This window comes from Pelodiscus sinensis, chromosome 15, assembly GCF_052426305.1.
Source record: "Pelodiscus sinensis isolate ZL-2025 chromosome 15, ASM5242630v1, whole genome shotgun sequence".
Taxonomy (NCBI): domain Eukaryota; kingdom Metazoa; phylum Chordata; order Testudines; family Trionychidae; genus Pelodiscus; species Pelodiscus sinensis.
The window spans coordinates 15,814,016-15,829,938 of NC_143066.1; the positions used below are offsets into that span (position 1 = coordinate 15,814,016).

Below are 15,923 nucleotides of genomic sequence, written 5' to 3' on the forward strand. Positions count from 1 at the left end.
ACTTCAGCACTACCCCACACTTCAGACTCCAGAGATGTGAATAGATGTGCACACCGAAGTGCTGGGTTGCAGTTCTCCTGTGTAACTCTTCCAGGTGCAAACTAAATGGTTGCTACCTCACATCAATTTGGTCCTGTTTGAAGAGGGATTAAGTTAATGTGAACTAGGAACCTTTTTGTTCCAATGCAGTGTCCACATGGGGGAGATACAGGGCAGCTCTTTGGTGCGTAGTGCTATTCACAACCGAGTCTGAATTGCAGAGCCACTTAGTAGACATGCCCTGTGGTTCTGTGTAAAATTTGAGTGCTACCCATCTTGCAATTGTGCAGTGAAAGTTAATTGTGATGCACTTCAAGTTGTTCAGATATAAGGGGGGAAAACCCTATTTTCATTAAGATTTGTGGGGCGAGTGCATCGAAACCATGACTAGTATTTAATCAGCTTTTTTTCTGAGTAAAATTATCAGTAAATAATTCTCCTTCAAGTGGCTTCTTCATATTCTCATCCATGGCATATGCCATTCAGGTACCACTGAATCAATGGAACCATAACTAAAAGTGCCCATTGGAGTGCTCTTGAACTCCTTCCTGCCCCTTTGCTCTCTGTTCCTAACATTATAGGGATGAGTCTAGGAAAGAGGGTGTGGCACGCTGGCCAGTTCAGTTCTTTCCAATTACTAGTGGGGATAGATTAGGAATTGCTCTATACCATTGGTCTGAATCCTTCTTAAATTTCCCAGTTATTTTTAATGAAAATCTGTATACATTCTAATAAATCTTTATGCTATGTTAGGATTTTAGTGTTAGTGCGGTTGTTCGAAATCTGACTATTGGAAGAAACTTTGATGGCTGATCCAAAAATTAAGCATCTTGGCTTTAAGATGTGTACTTCTTGCCATTCTGGATTCCGAGCATTACTGTCACATGGTGTCTTGCCAGCCCCAAATTAGAATGCTTATTAATTGTATCAGATTGTTAATTACTGGCCAGACTGGTTAATGCTCCCACGGCAAAGACGACAGTATAGGCTAGTTTCTTGACATTACTCATACCTTCATTACAGGAAACCCCCGCATTACAATAACCCGAGTTGCAACCCCCCGCGCTTATGACTATTTTTTAAAGTGCAGAAGGGGCTGAATCTCTCCTCCCCCGACTTACATCCTTGGCCCGCATTTACGACAGTGCACGGTGCCTATCGTGAATGCGGGTTCAAGTAAAGACGCCCCCCAACTTGCGATGCTTCCCCAGGAATCGATCGTGTCACAAGTTGGGGGCTGCCTGTACATCATTTCACCAAAGAATGCTAGTGTCCTTTTGAATCTTTACGTCTAAAGATACAAGATTTGTCTGCAAAACTGAAGGAGGAAGAACACTTCCCTTCTGCAGTGCATAATACATTGGAAAATGAAGAGTAGATAGTATTACACAAACTTCATGAAACAGGCCTGAATTTGATGATTGAACATCCATTGAAAATGTGGGAGTGACTTCAAGAAAAGAGAGTTCATATGCAACCTACAGTCTCTCAGAAGTATTAGCTGGATTTTCACAACTTGTGATACTCCTCTGAGAGAGCCTAGCTTTAGTTCAACCAATATCTTAAAATAGACAAATTATATTATGCCAAAAATGGCTTCTCTTATTCATATGCACAGTGGGGCCAAAAGCCTGGCTGGGCAGCTGAGCAAGGTGTGTGGAGGAGCCCTGCTCTGTGCCCCCAGAAGGGGCGGGGTCTTGGATAGAATGGACAGAGCTGGGGCTAGGCAAACCTCCGTACCACCCGGAGAGTGGCATGCCTTCCCCCAGCAATCTTCAGGACTGCTCAGAGTGTGCCACACAGTGCTCTGGTAGTAATTTAAAGGGCTTAGGGCTCTGGCTGCCACTCCTGCTGTAAGAATGACAGCGCAGCTGGGAGCTCTAGATCTTTTTGTATCAAATAATCAGTAAAGTTCTATGCTGTGTATTATGCAGGAGGTTAGACCAAATGGTCATAATGGGCCAATTTTGTATCAAAATTGTCCCCTAACCCCGCACCTGTCAATGGGCCTGCACACACAAAAAGCTTCAAACTCCTTAGTAGTATAAGTGGCTCTTCAGAGGTCTAAAGGTAGATCAGTCCTGTACTCCTTCATATAAGTATCAAAAGAAGATAGATTTATGGGGATTGGGAGAAGCCGTCTCTTCCTTCACTGTAGGTTTAAGAGTAGTGAAGTAACAAGCAGTGATCCTTCTGTACCAATATCATCTTTGGGTGAAAATGTCAGTGCCCACTGAACTTCACAGACAAATATAGAGATCTCAAATGCCCTCGATATGGTCAATCAGCAAATGGCAAATGCCTTGAGAATATGTCTCTGCATTAGAGCTGTAATTTTTGCACACAAACTGTCCAGGAGCTGCAGTCCAGTCCTAATTCTAGCCTATTCCCCTCATTTTGGAGATTCACTGCATGATTTTTTCCACTGCATTTCCACAGTCAACTGTTTATCATTTAGAACAGGGGTAGGATCTGGGAGCAGGAGTGGGTTGAGGAAGAGAGTCTGGGTGGGATGTAGGATCCATGAGTGAGCTGGGGGTGGCAAGTAGGATGGGAGTCAAGCAAGCCAGGGCCGGATTTGACACACGGGTTCTGCAGGGGGAGGAAGTGGCTCTGCATGCTGCTTCTCTCCCTTCTCCAGTACAGGAAAAACAGTGCAGAATAGCACTGCCTGCTGTGCTGATTGGCCGTAATTATGGTCAATAGCAGCAGTGGGGGACACAGAGCTATGTGCTTCCATGGAGAGCTGTGCCAAATAAGTACCTCCCATCACCCAGACCTTCCCAACCCCACCTTGTTCCTGCCAAGATCCCCCACCACCAGCCTTCTCCTGCACTCTAGAGAGTGTCAGAAACTTAGCATTCTCAAGCCTCCTGGGAAGGGGGAGATGAGGGGCTGACTGCATCAGGTAGGTGGGGGAAAGAGGGGTAAATAGGTGCTGGCATGGGGGTAAGGTGGAGGCGGGGGACGTTGGTTTGTGCTGTGAGGTGGGGGAGGCGTGGATAATTTGTTTGTGCTTTAACTGAGAGTTAAGACAGGACAGACTGCTGGTTCCTGTTAGTTTGAGAAGCAGGATTTTATCTCAGCCCCCACCTGGGCTGGGGGGGAAGAGATTGCACATGGATAGGTGGGGGAATGAGGGTGTGTGGGTGCTGGTGTCAGTGCAGTGAGGTGGGGAGAGTTTGTGGTGTCCCTGACTCACTTGCTGCAGTCCTCTTTGGCTGGATTGGGGGGGGGGGGAGGCAAGCAGGCTGCATAGAGTGTATTTGTGCCAGGAGGACATTTGCATGATTACATTCAAAGTTTGCATTGGTGTTAATGACTTAAGGTAAGAAAGAAAAAGATTCTTTTAACAGAAGGGTTTTTTTGAGTATTGCAGATATCTAAAATTCTGATCTTAATGATTTTTTAAAATCCTGTGTTACTAATTAATACAATATACCATGTATTGCATTAAAGTCTGATCTTTGATATGTGGTAGAGTTCTGGCACTTATGAGTCAGAAGTAGTAAGTACTAGGTGTGCTGTTAGTTGTTTTGTAGGTTGAAAACTTATTTTCAAGCTCTGTGAAACATGTATCTGTCTACAAATCCTGAAGCCATGTGTTAATTTGTTTTGGGGCTTCTATTCCAAATAGGGAGGAACTGGTTGAAAATTTGAAGGCATCTTGGGTGAAAGCAATCATGTAATTATAGAGTTCATGATTCTAAAGAATGGTAGAAGTGAGAACAGCAAAACAGAGACAATGGATTTCAGGAAGGCAGATTTTAATTAACGCAGAGAGCTGATAGGTAAGGTACTATGGGAAGGAAGACTTACAGGAAAAACAGCTGAAGAGAGTTTTTTTAAAGGGACATTCTTAAGTGCCCAAAAGCAAACTATGCCACTGAATAGGAAAGATAGAAAATATGGCAAGAGATCTTACATGATCTAAAAATCAAAAATAAGTCATATAAAAAGTGGAAAGTAGGTCAAATTACAAAGGATAAATATAAGCATACAGCTCAAACACGCAGGGGCAAGATTAGAAAGGTGAAGGCCCAAAACGAGCTCAGTCTAGCTAGCGACATAAAGGGTAACAAGAAGACATTCTACAAATATATGAGAAGCAAGAGGAAGACCAAGGATAGGGTAGATCTGTTGCTCAATGAAGAGGGAGAAACAATAACAGGAAACTTGGAAATGGCTGAGTTGCTTAATGACTAATTTTGTTTTGGTTTTTGTCGAAAAGATTGATGGTGACGGGATGCCTAACATAGTGAATGCTAATGGAAATGGGGTGTAGGTGTAGAAGTTAAAATAAAAAAAGAACAAGTTAAAAATTACTTAGAAAAATTAGATGTCTTCATGTCACCAGGGCCTGATGAAATGCATCCCAGAATACTCAGAGCTGATAGAGGAGGCATCTGAGCCTTTAGCTGTCGTCTTTGAAAAGACATGAAGGTTGGGAGAAATACCAGGAAAAAAAAATATATATATAGTGCCCATTATAAAAAGGGAAATAAGAATGGAGAAGAAATTAAGGAATTCATCTGTGAACATCTGGAGGAGAATAAGGTGATAGGTAACAGCCAACATGGATTTGTAAAGAAAAAATCAGGTCAAACCAATCAGATAGCTTTCTTTGATAGACTGTCAAGCCTTGTGGATAAGGGAGAAATGGTGGACATGGTATACCTAGACTTTAGTAAGGCATTTTGTACTATCTCACATGACCACCTTATCAATAACCTAGGAAAATACAACCTAGATGCGCTACTATAAGGTGGATGCATAACTGGCTGGGTAACCATTCTCAAAAAGTAGTTATTAATGGTTTACAGTCTTGTTAGAATGGCATAACAAGTGAGGTTCTGCAGGGGTCTGTTTTGGGACCAGTTCTGTTCAGTAGCTTCATCAACAATTTAGATGATGGCATAGAGGTTGGATAGACATCTATCAGAATGATCCCTAGACAGTGCTTGATCCTGCCATGAGGGCAGGGTCTGGATTTGATGATCTCAAGGTCCCTTCTAGTTATAATATTCTATGATCTTATACTCTTTGAGTTTTGTTAGTCTCTAAGGGTATGTCTGCACTAGCCCCCTAGTTCGAACTAGGGTGGCTAATATAGGCATTCAAACTTACAAATGAAGCCCGGGGTTTAAATACTACCTCCTGCAATGAGGTGTAACAGTTAATCCAAACTAAGGACTTAGTTCGGATTAACTTCTGACTGCCGCGCATAGCCGCGGGCAGTCAGTTCAAACTAAGGGGATTTAAATCCCAGGCTTCATTTGCAAGTTCGAATGCCTACATTAGCCACCCTAGTTCGAACTAGGGGACTAGTGTAGATATACCCTAAGGTGCTGCAGGATGATCTGTTGTTTTTTCAGTTATAGACTAACCTGGCTACCCCCTGAGTCTTTGAGTTGGTGACACACACAAGGTGAAAGTTCAAAACCAGGAGAACTTGTATCTGTTTTTACAGCATGAATCTTAAACATTCCCCAGAGAAACTGTAGAAGTCTTAATGAATGCCTTTTACCCTCCTTTCCAGTGTCAGTAAATATTGTATTAGTTTTGCTTTCCTGGCAAATACTATTTCCCCTTGACTCATAGATTTGTTTAGCATTTTAAGGCTGAGTTGTGTGGATAATATGCATTTGATGTGTTTACCAGCTTGGGGGGTTAGAAAGGATGATGATACGTATACTCCAAGTGTAGTATTAATTTTCTTTTTATTTGACTTCATATTAAATATCATAAGCATTGCTCAACTATCACTTGTTTTAATATATTTTCTTCCACATATGTGGACTGCTTAAAATATTGTGGCAAGCTCCTTGCCCAAGCCCCATTGTCCTGGGACTGCTTCTTCAGCCACAAATCACCAGAGACCCTCTCTTGTGTCAACTTCCCAACAGCTTCTGTTTACAGAGCTTAGGTTTTTCCAGCAGCAGACTTAGCTACCTTCCCCTTCTGACTGAGGCGGGGGCGCACACACACTCAGGCACTCTCAGGCTTCTCCCCCTCCACTTCCCCTCTGGCTGACTTGTATAGCCTTCTGGCTAATGAGGCCCAGAGCTGCATCCATTAGCCCTTCAGGCATGGCCTTTTCAGCCAGGCGGTAGTGGCAGAGCTCTGACTTAGCCAGCAGTTTCTCACAACATATTGTGTATGCATGTAGTTGTGTTTTGCTTATATTGGTGGTGCATATCCACACACTACCTCAATATTGATGTTGCACATAAGAAATTTCAAATCCTCAGAAAAAAATTCAACCCACCCAAGGATAGAAATTGTTAGAGGGAACAAAACAGTTTCATGTGCAGAGGCCACTCAAAGGAGAAATAATTATTTTTAACTGTTGGGCAAGCATATTTGCATAACCTACCCACTTTCCACTCTCCCTTGAGTCTTGTAAACTACACCTGAGGAGGCAGTGGGAAGGGACTGAAGTAGCTGGAATACTGCAGCTTCCTTTATAGGCTGACCTCCCCCACACCCAAACATTTGGGATCGAGGAGGGGAAGGGGACATGAGAAGTCCAGTGGTGCACCTGGCTGACACATTCCATGAGTGCAAATATTCAGAGTCCCTCTCAAAGAACTCCAGTGGGCAAGGAGGTAACCTTTATTTCAGGTATTAATCACATCATCACTTATGTATTTGTTTTGTTTAGGGTGCAAGAGAAGAGAGTGTTCATCTTCTGCGGCGCTTCTATAAGGTACTTTTTAAAGAGGCAGATAAAATTAATTACTAGCTCTTCCAAATGGGGTAGACCACACTATATGCATATATTAGAAAAATGTATACAATATTCGGAGGAAAAAAAGGACTTTAATACCACAAATTTCAGGAGTTTAAATGACTACTTGTTAGGGGTGTTAAATTTAGAATAATCAGCTAATCGGTTGATGCAATTTGTATTGACTATTGGATTTGTCGATAAGGGCACCTCCACCTTTGAAGTATAGGAACAGCCCCAGGGTTTGCTACGCTTCAAAGGCTAAAGCGCTGCAGGGAGCACTGGCCCAGCAGGGGACTCAAGCAGTCCCCACTGGCCCCATGCTCCCTGCGGGTTTCAACGTGGCAGCGCCACATGGAGCCTGTGGTCAGCTAGGGACTCCACAGGAGGCCCTGAGCTCTACGTGACACTGATGCGTTGAAATGATGTATGCAGCCTGGGCCAGCTGGGGACTCCCCAGCAGACACCGGGATGCATATGGTGTTTCAAAGAGCCTGGTCTGGTCCTGGGCTCCACATGGTGCTGCCGCTTTGAAGCCTTCCCCCGCCCCCGGCCCCCTCCTTTCTGCCTCTTTCTGATAGAGGCAGCAAGGTGGGGGAAGCGACTAGTCAACTAGTGTTGGGTAGTCAACTAATAGACTAGTTGTTCATATCCCTACTACTTGTATGCCTGAATATTGCCCATATTGTATGGAGTGACATTGTAGCTATGTTGGTTCTAGGATATTAGAGAGCCAAGTGGATCCAATGAAGATATTACCTCAGCCACCTTCTGTGTCTGTTGCTTTCAGGGCAGCATAACATTCAATTTTTGTAGTATAATAATCTTACTAGCTGTTTCAATTTATTGGAAAAAATGGTTGTTGCAAATTGCTTATTCTTTATGACTGTACATGTCCATTCAACTTCAGGCATGTGTGCATGCAATCCATCAGAGTTTCAGATGGTTTTCCTTAGTGGTGCCTATTAGCGTGACAGATGCATCTTTAGTATAAGCACAGAACTGTCATTGAGGTTCTTCTGTTTTGGAGCATGTTGAAGTGCTTACTCTAGTGTGTTCCCACTGTCAGTGGTTTTTTCCTGTGTCTGTGTATGTCTATATTGCATATTTGTGTCTGTTTAGGTTTTCTTTCTTTTTCTTGGTTTTCTGGCGTTGAGTCCCCAGGTGTTGACATTCTGTACCAGGACATTCTTGGTCCTTGGGTTTGAAGCCCTGTGCTGGTTGCTAGAAGATTCTGCCAATAAGTTACCCTAACTCCAGGTGCCTGAAGTGTCTGGGTGAGGGCCACATTCAGATCCAGTGACAGATCTGTAAAGACTTAAAGCTTCATACTGAAAGGACAGGAAGGTGAAACTGTACCACACTTTTATGGAGGCTATCTTGTGTCCATCTTTGGGGCCTTCCCATTTGGTGTGGGTGTTGGGTCAATCCTTGTCAGCTAGAAATGGCCCTCCAGACATTCCCATTTACCACACAGACAAGATCATCAAAAGGAAGCTGTCAAGCCCTCTTGTCTGTTACTAAGCAAAAACTCCAAGAAATGGAATGAACATATTCATTTATTCTAAGAAATAAAATCTATTACAGGTTGAACTTATCATGGGTGTGGCCAAGCTTTCCACAATCTCATAAAGTTTATTTCTAGCCACCAATCCTGGCTTTCAATGTTCTGTGCTGTTATTTGACTCTAATTTCCCCCCCAGATATCTTCTAAGAGCCCAGTAAGCAGTGGAAGTTTTGGCAATGTTGCTAGACAATATTGACCTCTCGTAGTTCGGCAAAGTCAGGTCCTGAGGTGCCAAACTAGAGAGGTTCAACCTGTGCTAACTGATTCTGTAATTATTGAGATGTATTGTACATGTCCTTTCCGTAACCCAACCTCTTTTTGTATTGAAATGTATCTGCCAAGAAGGAACTGAGGAAGTGTTGGAGCAGCTCCACCTTTTTTACCACTTAGCTGGTAACACAAAGGGTGCATGTGCCATCCTGATGCGTATTGCTAAGGAAAAAAAAAACCATATTCAGCTCTCGTGGGCTGGGTGTGCACACTCCTGAAGTAATGGGCATGTGAAACACATCTTGAGGAAAAACAAGACATATCTACACTGGGAAGTTATTTTAAAATAAGGTCAGCATCCACACTGCCAAGCCTGTTGTTTTGAAATAATGGGCTTGTTATTTCAAAATAACAACTCTTGCTTGTGAAGAGGAATAAGCTCATTTTGAAATAGTTTTTTCAGGAGTTATTATTTAAAAATAACTTGTTTTGAAATAACCTGGTAATGTAGACATAGCCACACAGAATAGTTTAGTAACAGTTGTGTCTTGGAGGTAAATTATTGGATCGAGTGCATGCAACATGTCAGAGGTGCATAATTGTAACTGTTACATGGTTCTACTACTTATGGATGGAATTTGCATATATCTGATTTGTTGTATGAACAGAATCTGAAACTTAAACCTCATTGTGGTATGTGAGAAATTCTATCAGCTTTAGGGAGACGTGGTTATTAAGAACACTTCTTGCTCAGCAGTGCTCTTTAGAAAAAAAGTAATTTATTCTCAACATTTAAAATATTTTCCCACTATTTAAGTAACACATGTACTGAATTCACTTCTTTCAGTACAGTACATTGTAAACATACCATGAGAAAAGTAACTGGGACTGAATATTTCAATTATGTATTCCTACATAAGTAACAATATACTAATGTCAAATACAGTAATTCCTCATTTAACACTATAGATGCATTTCTGAAAATGTTTATGTTAAGTGAAAACATGTTATGCGGGGTCAATTTTCCCATTGAAAATAATGGAAAAGATGGGGGTTGCGTTTCAAGTGCTGGTGTCTGTTGCAAGGGGATGTGGATTGCAACTGCTTTAAACACTAAGGAGAGGGGATCACCACACAAGTGTAAAGGGTCTGTTTATTTAGTTAAAACTGGGAAGGGAGGGGAATCTCACTCATAGGGTATGTCTAGACTACATGCCTCTGTCGCCAGAGGCATGTAGATTAGGCTACCAGACATAGGAAAATGAAGCGGCGATTTAAATAATCGCCGCTTCATTTAAATTTACATGGCTGCCGCGCTGAGCCGACAAACAGCTGATTAGCTGTTTGTCGGCTCAGCGCGATAGTCTGGACGCGCGGGTGTCGACATCAAAGGTATTTGTCGACCACGCAGGTAAACCTCATCCCAGGAGGCATGCCTGGGTGGTCGGCAAATACCTTTGATGTCGACACCCGCGCGTCCAGACTATCGCGCTGAGCCGACAAACAGCTGATCAGCTGTTTGTCGGCTCAGCGCGGCAGCCATGTAAATTTAAATGAAGCGGCGATTATTTAAATCGCCGCTTCATTTTCCTATGTCTGGTAGCTTAATCTACATGCCTCTGGCGACAAAGGCATGTAGTCTAGACGTACCCATAGACTCGACCACACTTTACAGTCCCAGGCAGGATGATAAGGCAAGTAGAAGGCAGTTCATGGTATCTGATCTTCCCATGTTGACTCCTGAGCTGGTTCACTGGCCAGGTGATCCAAGCAGAGGGTGTTCTGGGAGGCTCCACTTGATGGTCAACCAACCGTGTCTCTGTCCCTCTCTCCTTTAAGGATCAGTCACATGTAGCTTCTGAGTCTCTGGGCCTTCTGAGTCTGCTGGTGCCATGTGCTCTGTTGTTTATTCCTGCAGTTTACCTCAGAGTTTTCCCGCCTATGGTGTCCACCTCAGACATTCTTTTGCACTCGCTCAGGGAAGCGATGGGGTTAACAGATAACACTTTTAATAGTTTAGGGAACAAAATAACATCATTAACAGGTGAGAAAGAGAACAACATCCATTTTAACTCCCCCCTTGCTCCTCCTTTGCCTCCAACAATGTCAAAGTCAATTTTCTATTGGTGCTCAGTCTTCAACATGAACAGTAGATGATGTAAATGGAACAGGGCTATCTTGGTCATCAAATTATCTTTTTTTAGGTTGAACATGAAAAAAACTTTTGATAGAGAGCTGCTTTGCTGCTTTTTGTTTTTCACTGTAAAGTTCCTGGTAGCAAGATATAGTGCTTTCTAAGCTTTTCGCTACTTTTGAGCTCCGTTCATGATCAGCATCATTCTCATAAAAAATGTTTATTGCATCACTTATAAGCTTAAATGCTGCAGCCATAACTTTCATTGATAATGTTCGAACAACTGGCTCAGCATGTTCAGGCTCATTTTCCAGCCGCTGCTCATCCAGAAGCTTCAACTCGTCAATAGACAACTCCTCCCCATGAGAGTCGAGCAACTCTTGCACATAAGTAGCATCCACCTCCTCTAATCCTGCTTCATGGGCTAGGGCTACAATCTGCTTTTTAGCTTCAGCTATTTCAGTGTCAAACTCCCTGAACTCGTGAACGCATGCAGGCCGTATATGGCGCCATACTGTGTTAAGGCAACTCGATGAAACTTCTGCCCAAGCTTCTGCTATAATATCTATAGCATCTTTAATGTTAAATTTTCTCCAGAATTCCTTGATTGTAGGCTTAGTCTCCCTTATAAGCCTAGCAAACATATGGCGCAAGTAATATGCCTTGAAAGCAGCTATCGCTCCTTGATCAAGAGGTTGAATTAATTAGGTTGTATTGGGGGGTAAAAATAACACACAAATGTTTTCTGACAGATCAGTAAGGGAGGGAGGATGCTCTAGTGCATTATCTAGAAGAAGTAAAATTTTGAAAGCAAGATTTTCTTGCAAACAGTCTTTCAACTCAGCAGTTAGGCGATTGCTGAAGTAGTCTGTGAAGATGCTTGCTTTCAGATTAGATCTCCAAACAACTGGTAGATGATCCTTTGAATACCCAGCTAAAGCTCTAGGATTGGCAGAATGGTAAACTACTACCGGTTTGAGCTTGCAATCCCTGTTGGCATTGGTGCATAGCATCACAGTGATACAATCCTTTGCAGCTTTAAAACCAGGGTGCATAAGCCTCATCATGAGAGATATATGTGCGTGCTGTCATGCGCTTCCAGAAGAGCCCTGTTTCGTCCAGGTTAAACATCTGTTTAGACGAACAGCCACTTTCCTTTATAATAGCTTCAAATATCGCTGGGAATGATTCAGGAGCCTCCGTGTCAGTAGCAGCAGCCTCTCCAGTTATTTTTATATTATGTAAGTTCAAATGCTTTTTAAAGCATTCGAACCAACCATGACTTGCATTAAATGGCTTGGCATCAGATTCATTCAGTTCTATTTTAACAGCATCATATAAAGCTTTGGCTTTTTCCTGAATAACAGCCAATCTCACTGGCATCTTTCGTTGTGTTTGGTCTTCAATCCAGATAGATAATCGCCTCTCCATATTTTCCATTAGGTTAGATCACATACAAACAGCCTTCTTCACACTTGGGGTTGCATTTTTGCAACTTTCTTTAATTTTCTCAGCTTAGGCACGGATTGTGTGTACACTAGACTCATGCATATTCAAAGCATAGGAGATATCACAAGTGCGTTCACCTTTTTCAATTTGCTTAATCACTTCAAGTTTCTCTTCTAATGTAAATGATTTTCTATGCTTCTTGCTTGCAAAAGCAGATGTATCACTTTCCTTACACTTTTCACTCATGATAAGGGATACAATAACACACAGCAAGATACAATATCTAATGTCGTAGTTTAACACAAACACGTGAGTGACTTGAGTAAGGGGAGGAACACTGTGATCACATGTACAAGGTAGTCATCTGCTCATGCATAGAGTACAACTCCCAATAGGACATCAGCTGGAACCCAGAAGTGTTCCCGTCAGCCCCTCTTGGTTGGGCTGCTGAGAGTCACATGTGCCTGGAGGCTCCAGCCTGCACTTGTTAGGAGCTGGGACCAGGACATAAGGTTGGGGGTGAAAGGGGACTGGGTTATAGCAGGGAGCCAGGGAGGAGAGGTGTTTGGCTCTGGGGAAGGGAAAGGGAGGGCAGGTGAGGGGGCTTTTGCAGCCGGCGGCTGAGTTTCCCCAGCTGGCCGGTCACGGGCAGCTGCCCGGGGGTTCCTCTGCCTGCTTACAAAGCAGCGGAGGTTTGCCGCTTGCCGCACAGTTTCCCCATGACCCCCTCTGGCCGGAGGCAAGGCATCTGTCCAGAGGGGGTCACTGGGGAATGGCGCTGTGAGCGGCGAACTCTGTTGCTTTTCAGGGAGGCAGGGGAAGCCTTGTGCAGCTGCCGGCCACTGGCTGACCCTAGGGGAAATTGTGTTATTGTGGGGACGGGGTCGTGTTGTTTGAAAAATGTTCCCCCCCAAAAAATCGTGCTATCTTGAAAACGTGTTAAGCAGGCACATGTTAAGTGAGGAATTACTATATCCCAAAACAGTTAATGAACAGATATTTAGGTAAGTTCATAAATGAATGTTGAATGCTCCACAATGATAAAGGATTTTTTTACTTTAGATTACTGTTGACTTATGAAAAATCTGTTTTTCATTACACACATTACTTCTCAGCCATGACCCAGAATCCACAAAGTGCATGTTTTTGCATACAGAAATAATGTTTTGTATCTTTTTAAGGGAGAAGAGATTTTTCTGGATATGTTTGAAGATGAATACAGGAGTATGACAGTAAGTGATTAGAAAACAGAAACGCTTATGTAAAACTTCACAAAACACAAAGGACTGGCATAATATAGCCACATGTGTTTTTGCTCAGAGGAGCATGCCTACATTTACATAGACCTTTTAAGTAAATGTTGCACCTTGGTTCGGTGATGTGATGGGAGCCTCAAGGGTTAAAGCTGACTACCCAGTGAAAACTACTGGATGATGGTGAAACAAATGATTTTTATTAAGTGGTCAAAACCAGCAATTAACAAGTACGTGTTTAAACTAGCAATTGCTCAATGCTTTTACAGGATAGAAAACCCTAAACTTAGCTGTACTTAACTAATTACAAACTTCTTTGATTACAATTTAACTATACCAAATCACTGTCTCTAATTTGCTTAACAAAAATACAAAACAAAGACAATATAATGATAATAAAAACTTTGTCCAAAGTCAGCCCCTCTATGGTTATTTTAGGACAGCTGGTGGAGTTAGTTATAAATCTACTTTTACAACTTAACAACTCCGGGGCTTCTATTTCTAACACTTATACTTAACCTAAATACAACACTACTATACAACACAAAATTATACAATTTACACAGCGTGGTTAACAGAACTTAGATGCACTTTACAGAATTACACAGTGAAATTAACACAATCTAACTATTAATTAAACCAATAACTAATACATTTAAGCAATACTTACAAATCCAGAAACGATAACAACACAAAGACACACTAGAACTTGGAGCATGCTCAGGACTCGTGCACCCCTATATTTGATTCGAAGGGTGGGGAGGCAGCCTCAGGGTGATCAATCCTTTAGCCGGGCAAAAAAAAAAAGACACGTGCCCTCAATACACGGAACCTCCGTCGAACAAAGGGATTGAGGGTCTTTTATACAAAACTTCGGTGTCTGTGCCATGCTAGGGTCTGCATTTGGCAGGGCCTGATAGGCTAGTGATGAGGTAGTATAACAATACTGCCCTATAGGAATTTTCGTGATGTATGCGTGATCTCCTCGTGGACAGGACCAGATGGGGCATAGTTAGTGTAAGACAATTGTGTTTTATTACCCTATGTTTTTACTTTTTCCCTTGCCCCTAAGACTGGTCAAGCTACGGTCAAATGAGGCTTATCTGTAAATTCAGCTAGGCGTTATCTAGTTATGCTTACCTCCCTATTTTCTTGGTGCCTTTGAGTTCCAGGATGCCTATAAGGTTAAATTCCATTCACAAAAACTGCATTGTGCTGCCCATGCTCCTCTGAGTATCTGGGTTTTGTGTGAGGGGCCTTGTGTGGCAGGATAGGCTATACGCGAAGGCCATGGACAGAAAAAACCTGCTTTACAACAGTAAAAATTCCACATACTCTAAAATTGTATGAAAAGCATAATGCCCTCAGAAATGCAGTACCTGTTTAACATCATGCTGAAACACTAATCAATGGAAGTAAGAACATAAGACCTGCCATACTGGGTCAGACCAAAGGTCCATTTAGCCCAGTGTCCTGTCTTCTAACAGTGGCCAATAACTGATGCCTCAGCGGGAGTGAACAAAATTAGCAATCATCAAGAGATCAAGTGAACAAAATTAGCAATCATCAGGTGGAAGAGATGGATGAGGCTTTTTTTAAACAATTAACAAAACTATCCAAAGCCCAAGATTTGGTGGTGATGGGGGACTTCAACTATCCAGACATATGTTGGGAAACTAACACAGCGAGGCACAGGCTATCCAATAAGTTTCTGGACTGCATTGGAGACAACTTTCTGTTTCAGAAGGTTGAAAAAGCTACCAGAGGAGAAGCTGTTCTGGATTTGGTTTTAACAAATAGGGAGGAACTAGTTGAGAACTTGAAAGTGGAAGACAGTATAGGGGACAGTGATCACGAAATAATAGAGTTCATGATCTCAAGGAAAGGTAGAAGGGAGACCAGCACAATTGAGGTAATGGATTTCAGGAAGGCAGATTTTGATAAGCTCAGAGAACTTGTAGGTAAGGTCCCATGGGAAGCAAGACTGAAGGGAAAAACAACTGAGGAGAGTTGGAAGTATTTCAAAGGGACGTTGTTAAGGGCCCAAAAGCAAAAAATTCTGCTGTGTAGGAAAGATAGAAAATATGGTAAAAGACCAGCTTGGCTTAACAAGGAGATCTTGCATGATCTCAAAATAAAAAAGGAGTCATATAAAAAATGGAAACTAGGACAACTAACAAAGGATGAATATAGGCAAGCAACACGGGAATGCAGGGGCAAGATTAGAAAGGCAAAGGCACAAAATGAGATCAAACTAGCTACAGGCATAAAGGGAAACAAGAAGACCTTTTATAAATACATTAAAAGCAAGAGGAAGACCAAGGACAGGGTAGGCCCACTGCTTAGTAGGAGGGAGAAGCAGTAACAGGGAACTTGGAAATGGCGGAGATGCTCAATGACTTCTTTGTTTCGGTCTTCACCGAGAAGTCTGGAGGTGTGCCTAATGTAGTGAATACAAGCAGAGAGAGGGTAAGTTTAGAAGACAGGATACACAAAGAACAAGTTAAAAATCACTTAGGAAAGTTAGATGTCAGCAAGTCA

At 42.5% G+C, this 15,923-nt stretch overlaps 1 protein-coding gene across 9 annotated transcripts in view; it reads left to right on the forward strand.

Moving 5' to 3' along the window:
- The window catches only part of CLEC16A (C-type lectin domain containing 16A), a 341,368-nt gene that overhangs the window by 104,787 nt on the left and 220,658 nt on the right, over positions 1–15,923 (forward strand). For all 9 annotated transcript variants that reach the window (XR_012896118.2, XM_075899302.2, XM_075899304.2 and 6 more), the window contains 2 exons: positions 6,704–6,748; positions 13,311–13,361. Coding sequence is in view for 8 of the 9 variants with exons in the window: in XM_075899302.2 (XP_075755417.1) it covers positions 6,704–6,748; positions 13,311–13,361 (96 nt within the window). In the remaining variant the exon portion in view is untranslated. The remainder of the gene's footprint in view (positions 1–6,703; positions 6,749–13,310; positions 13,362–15,923) is intronic.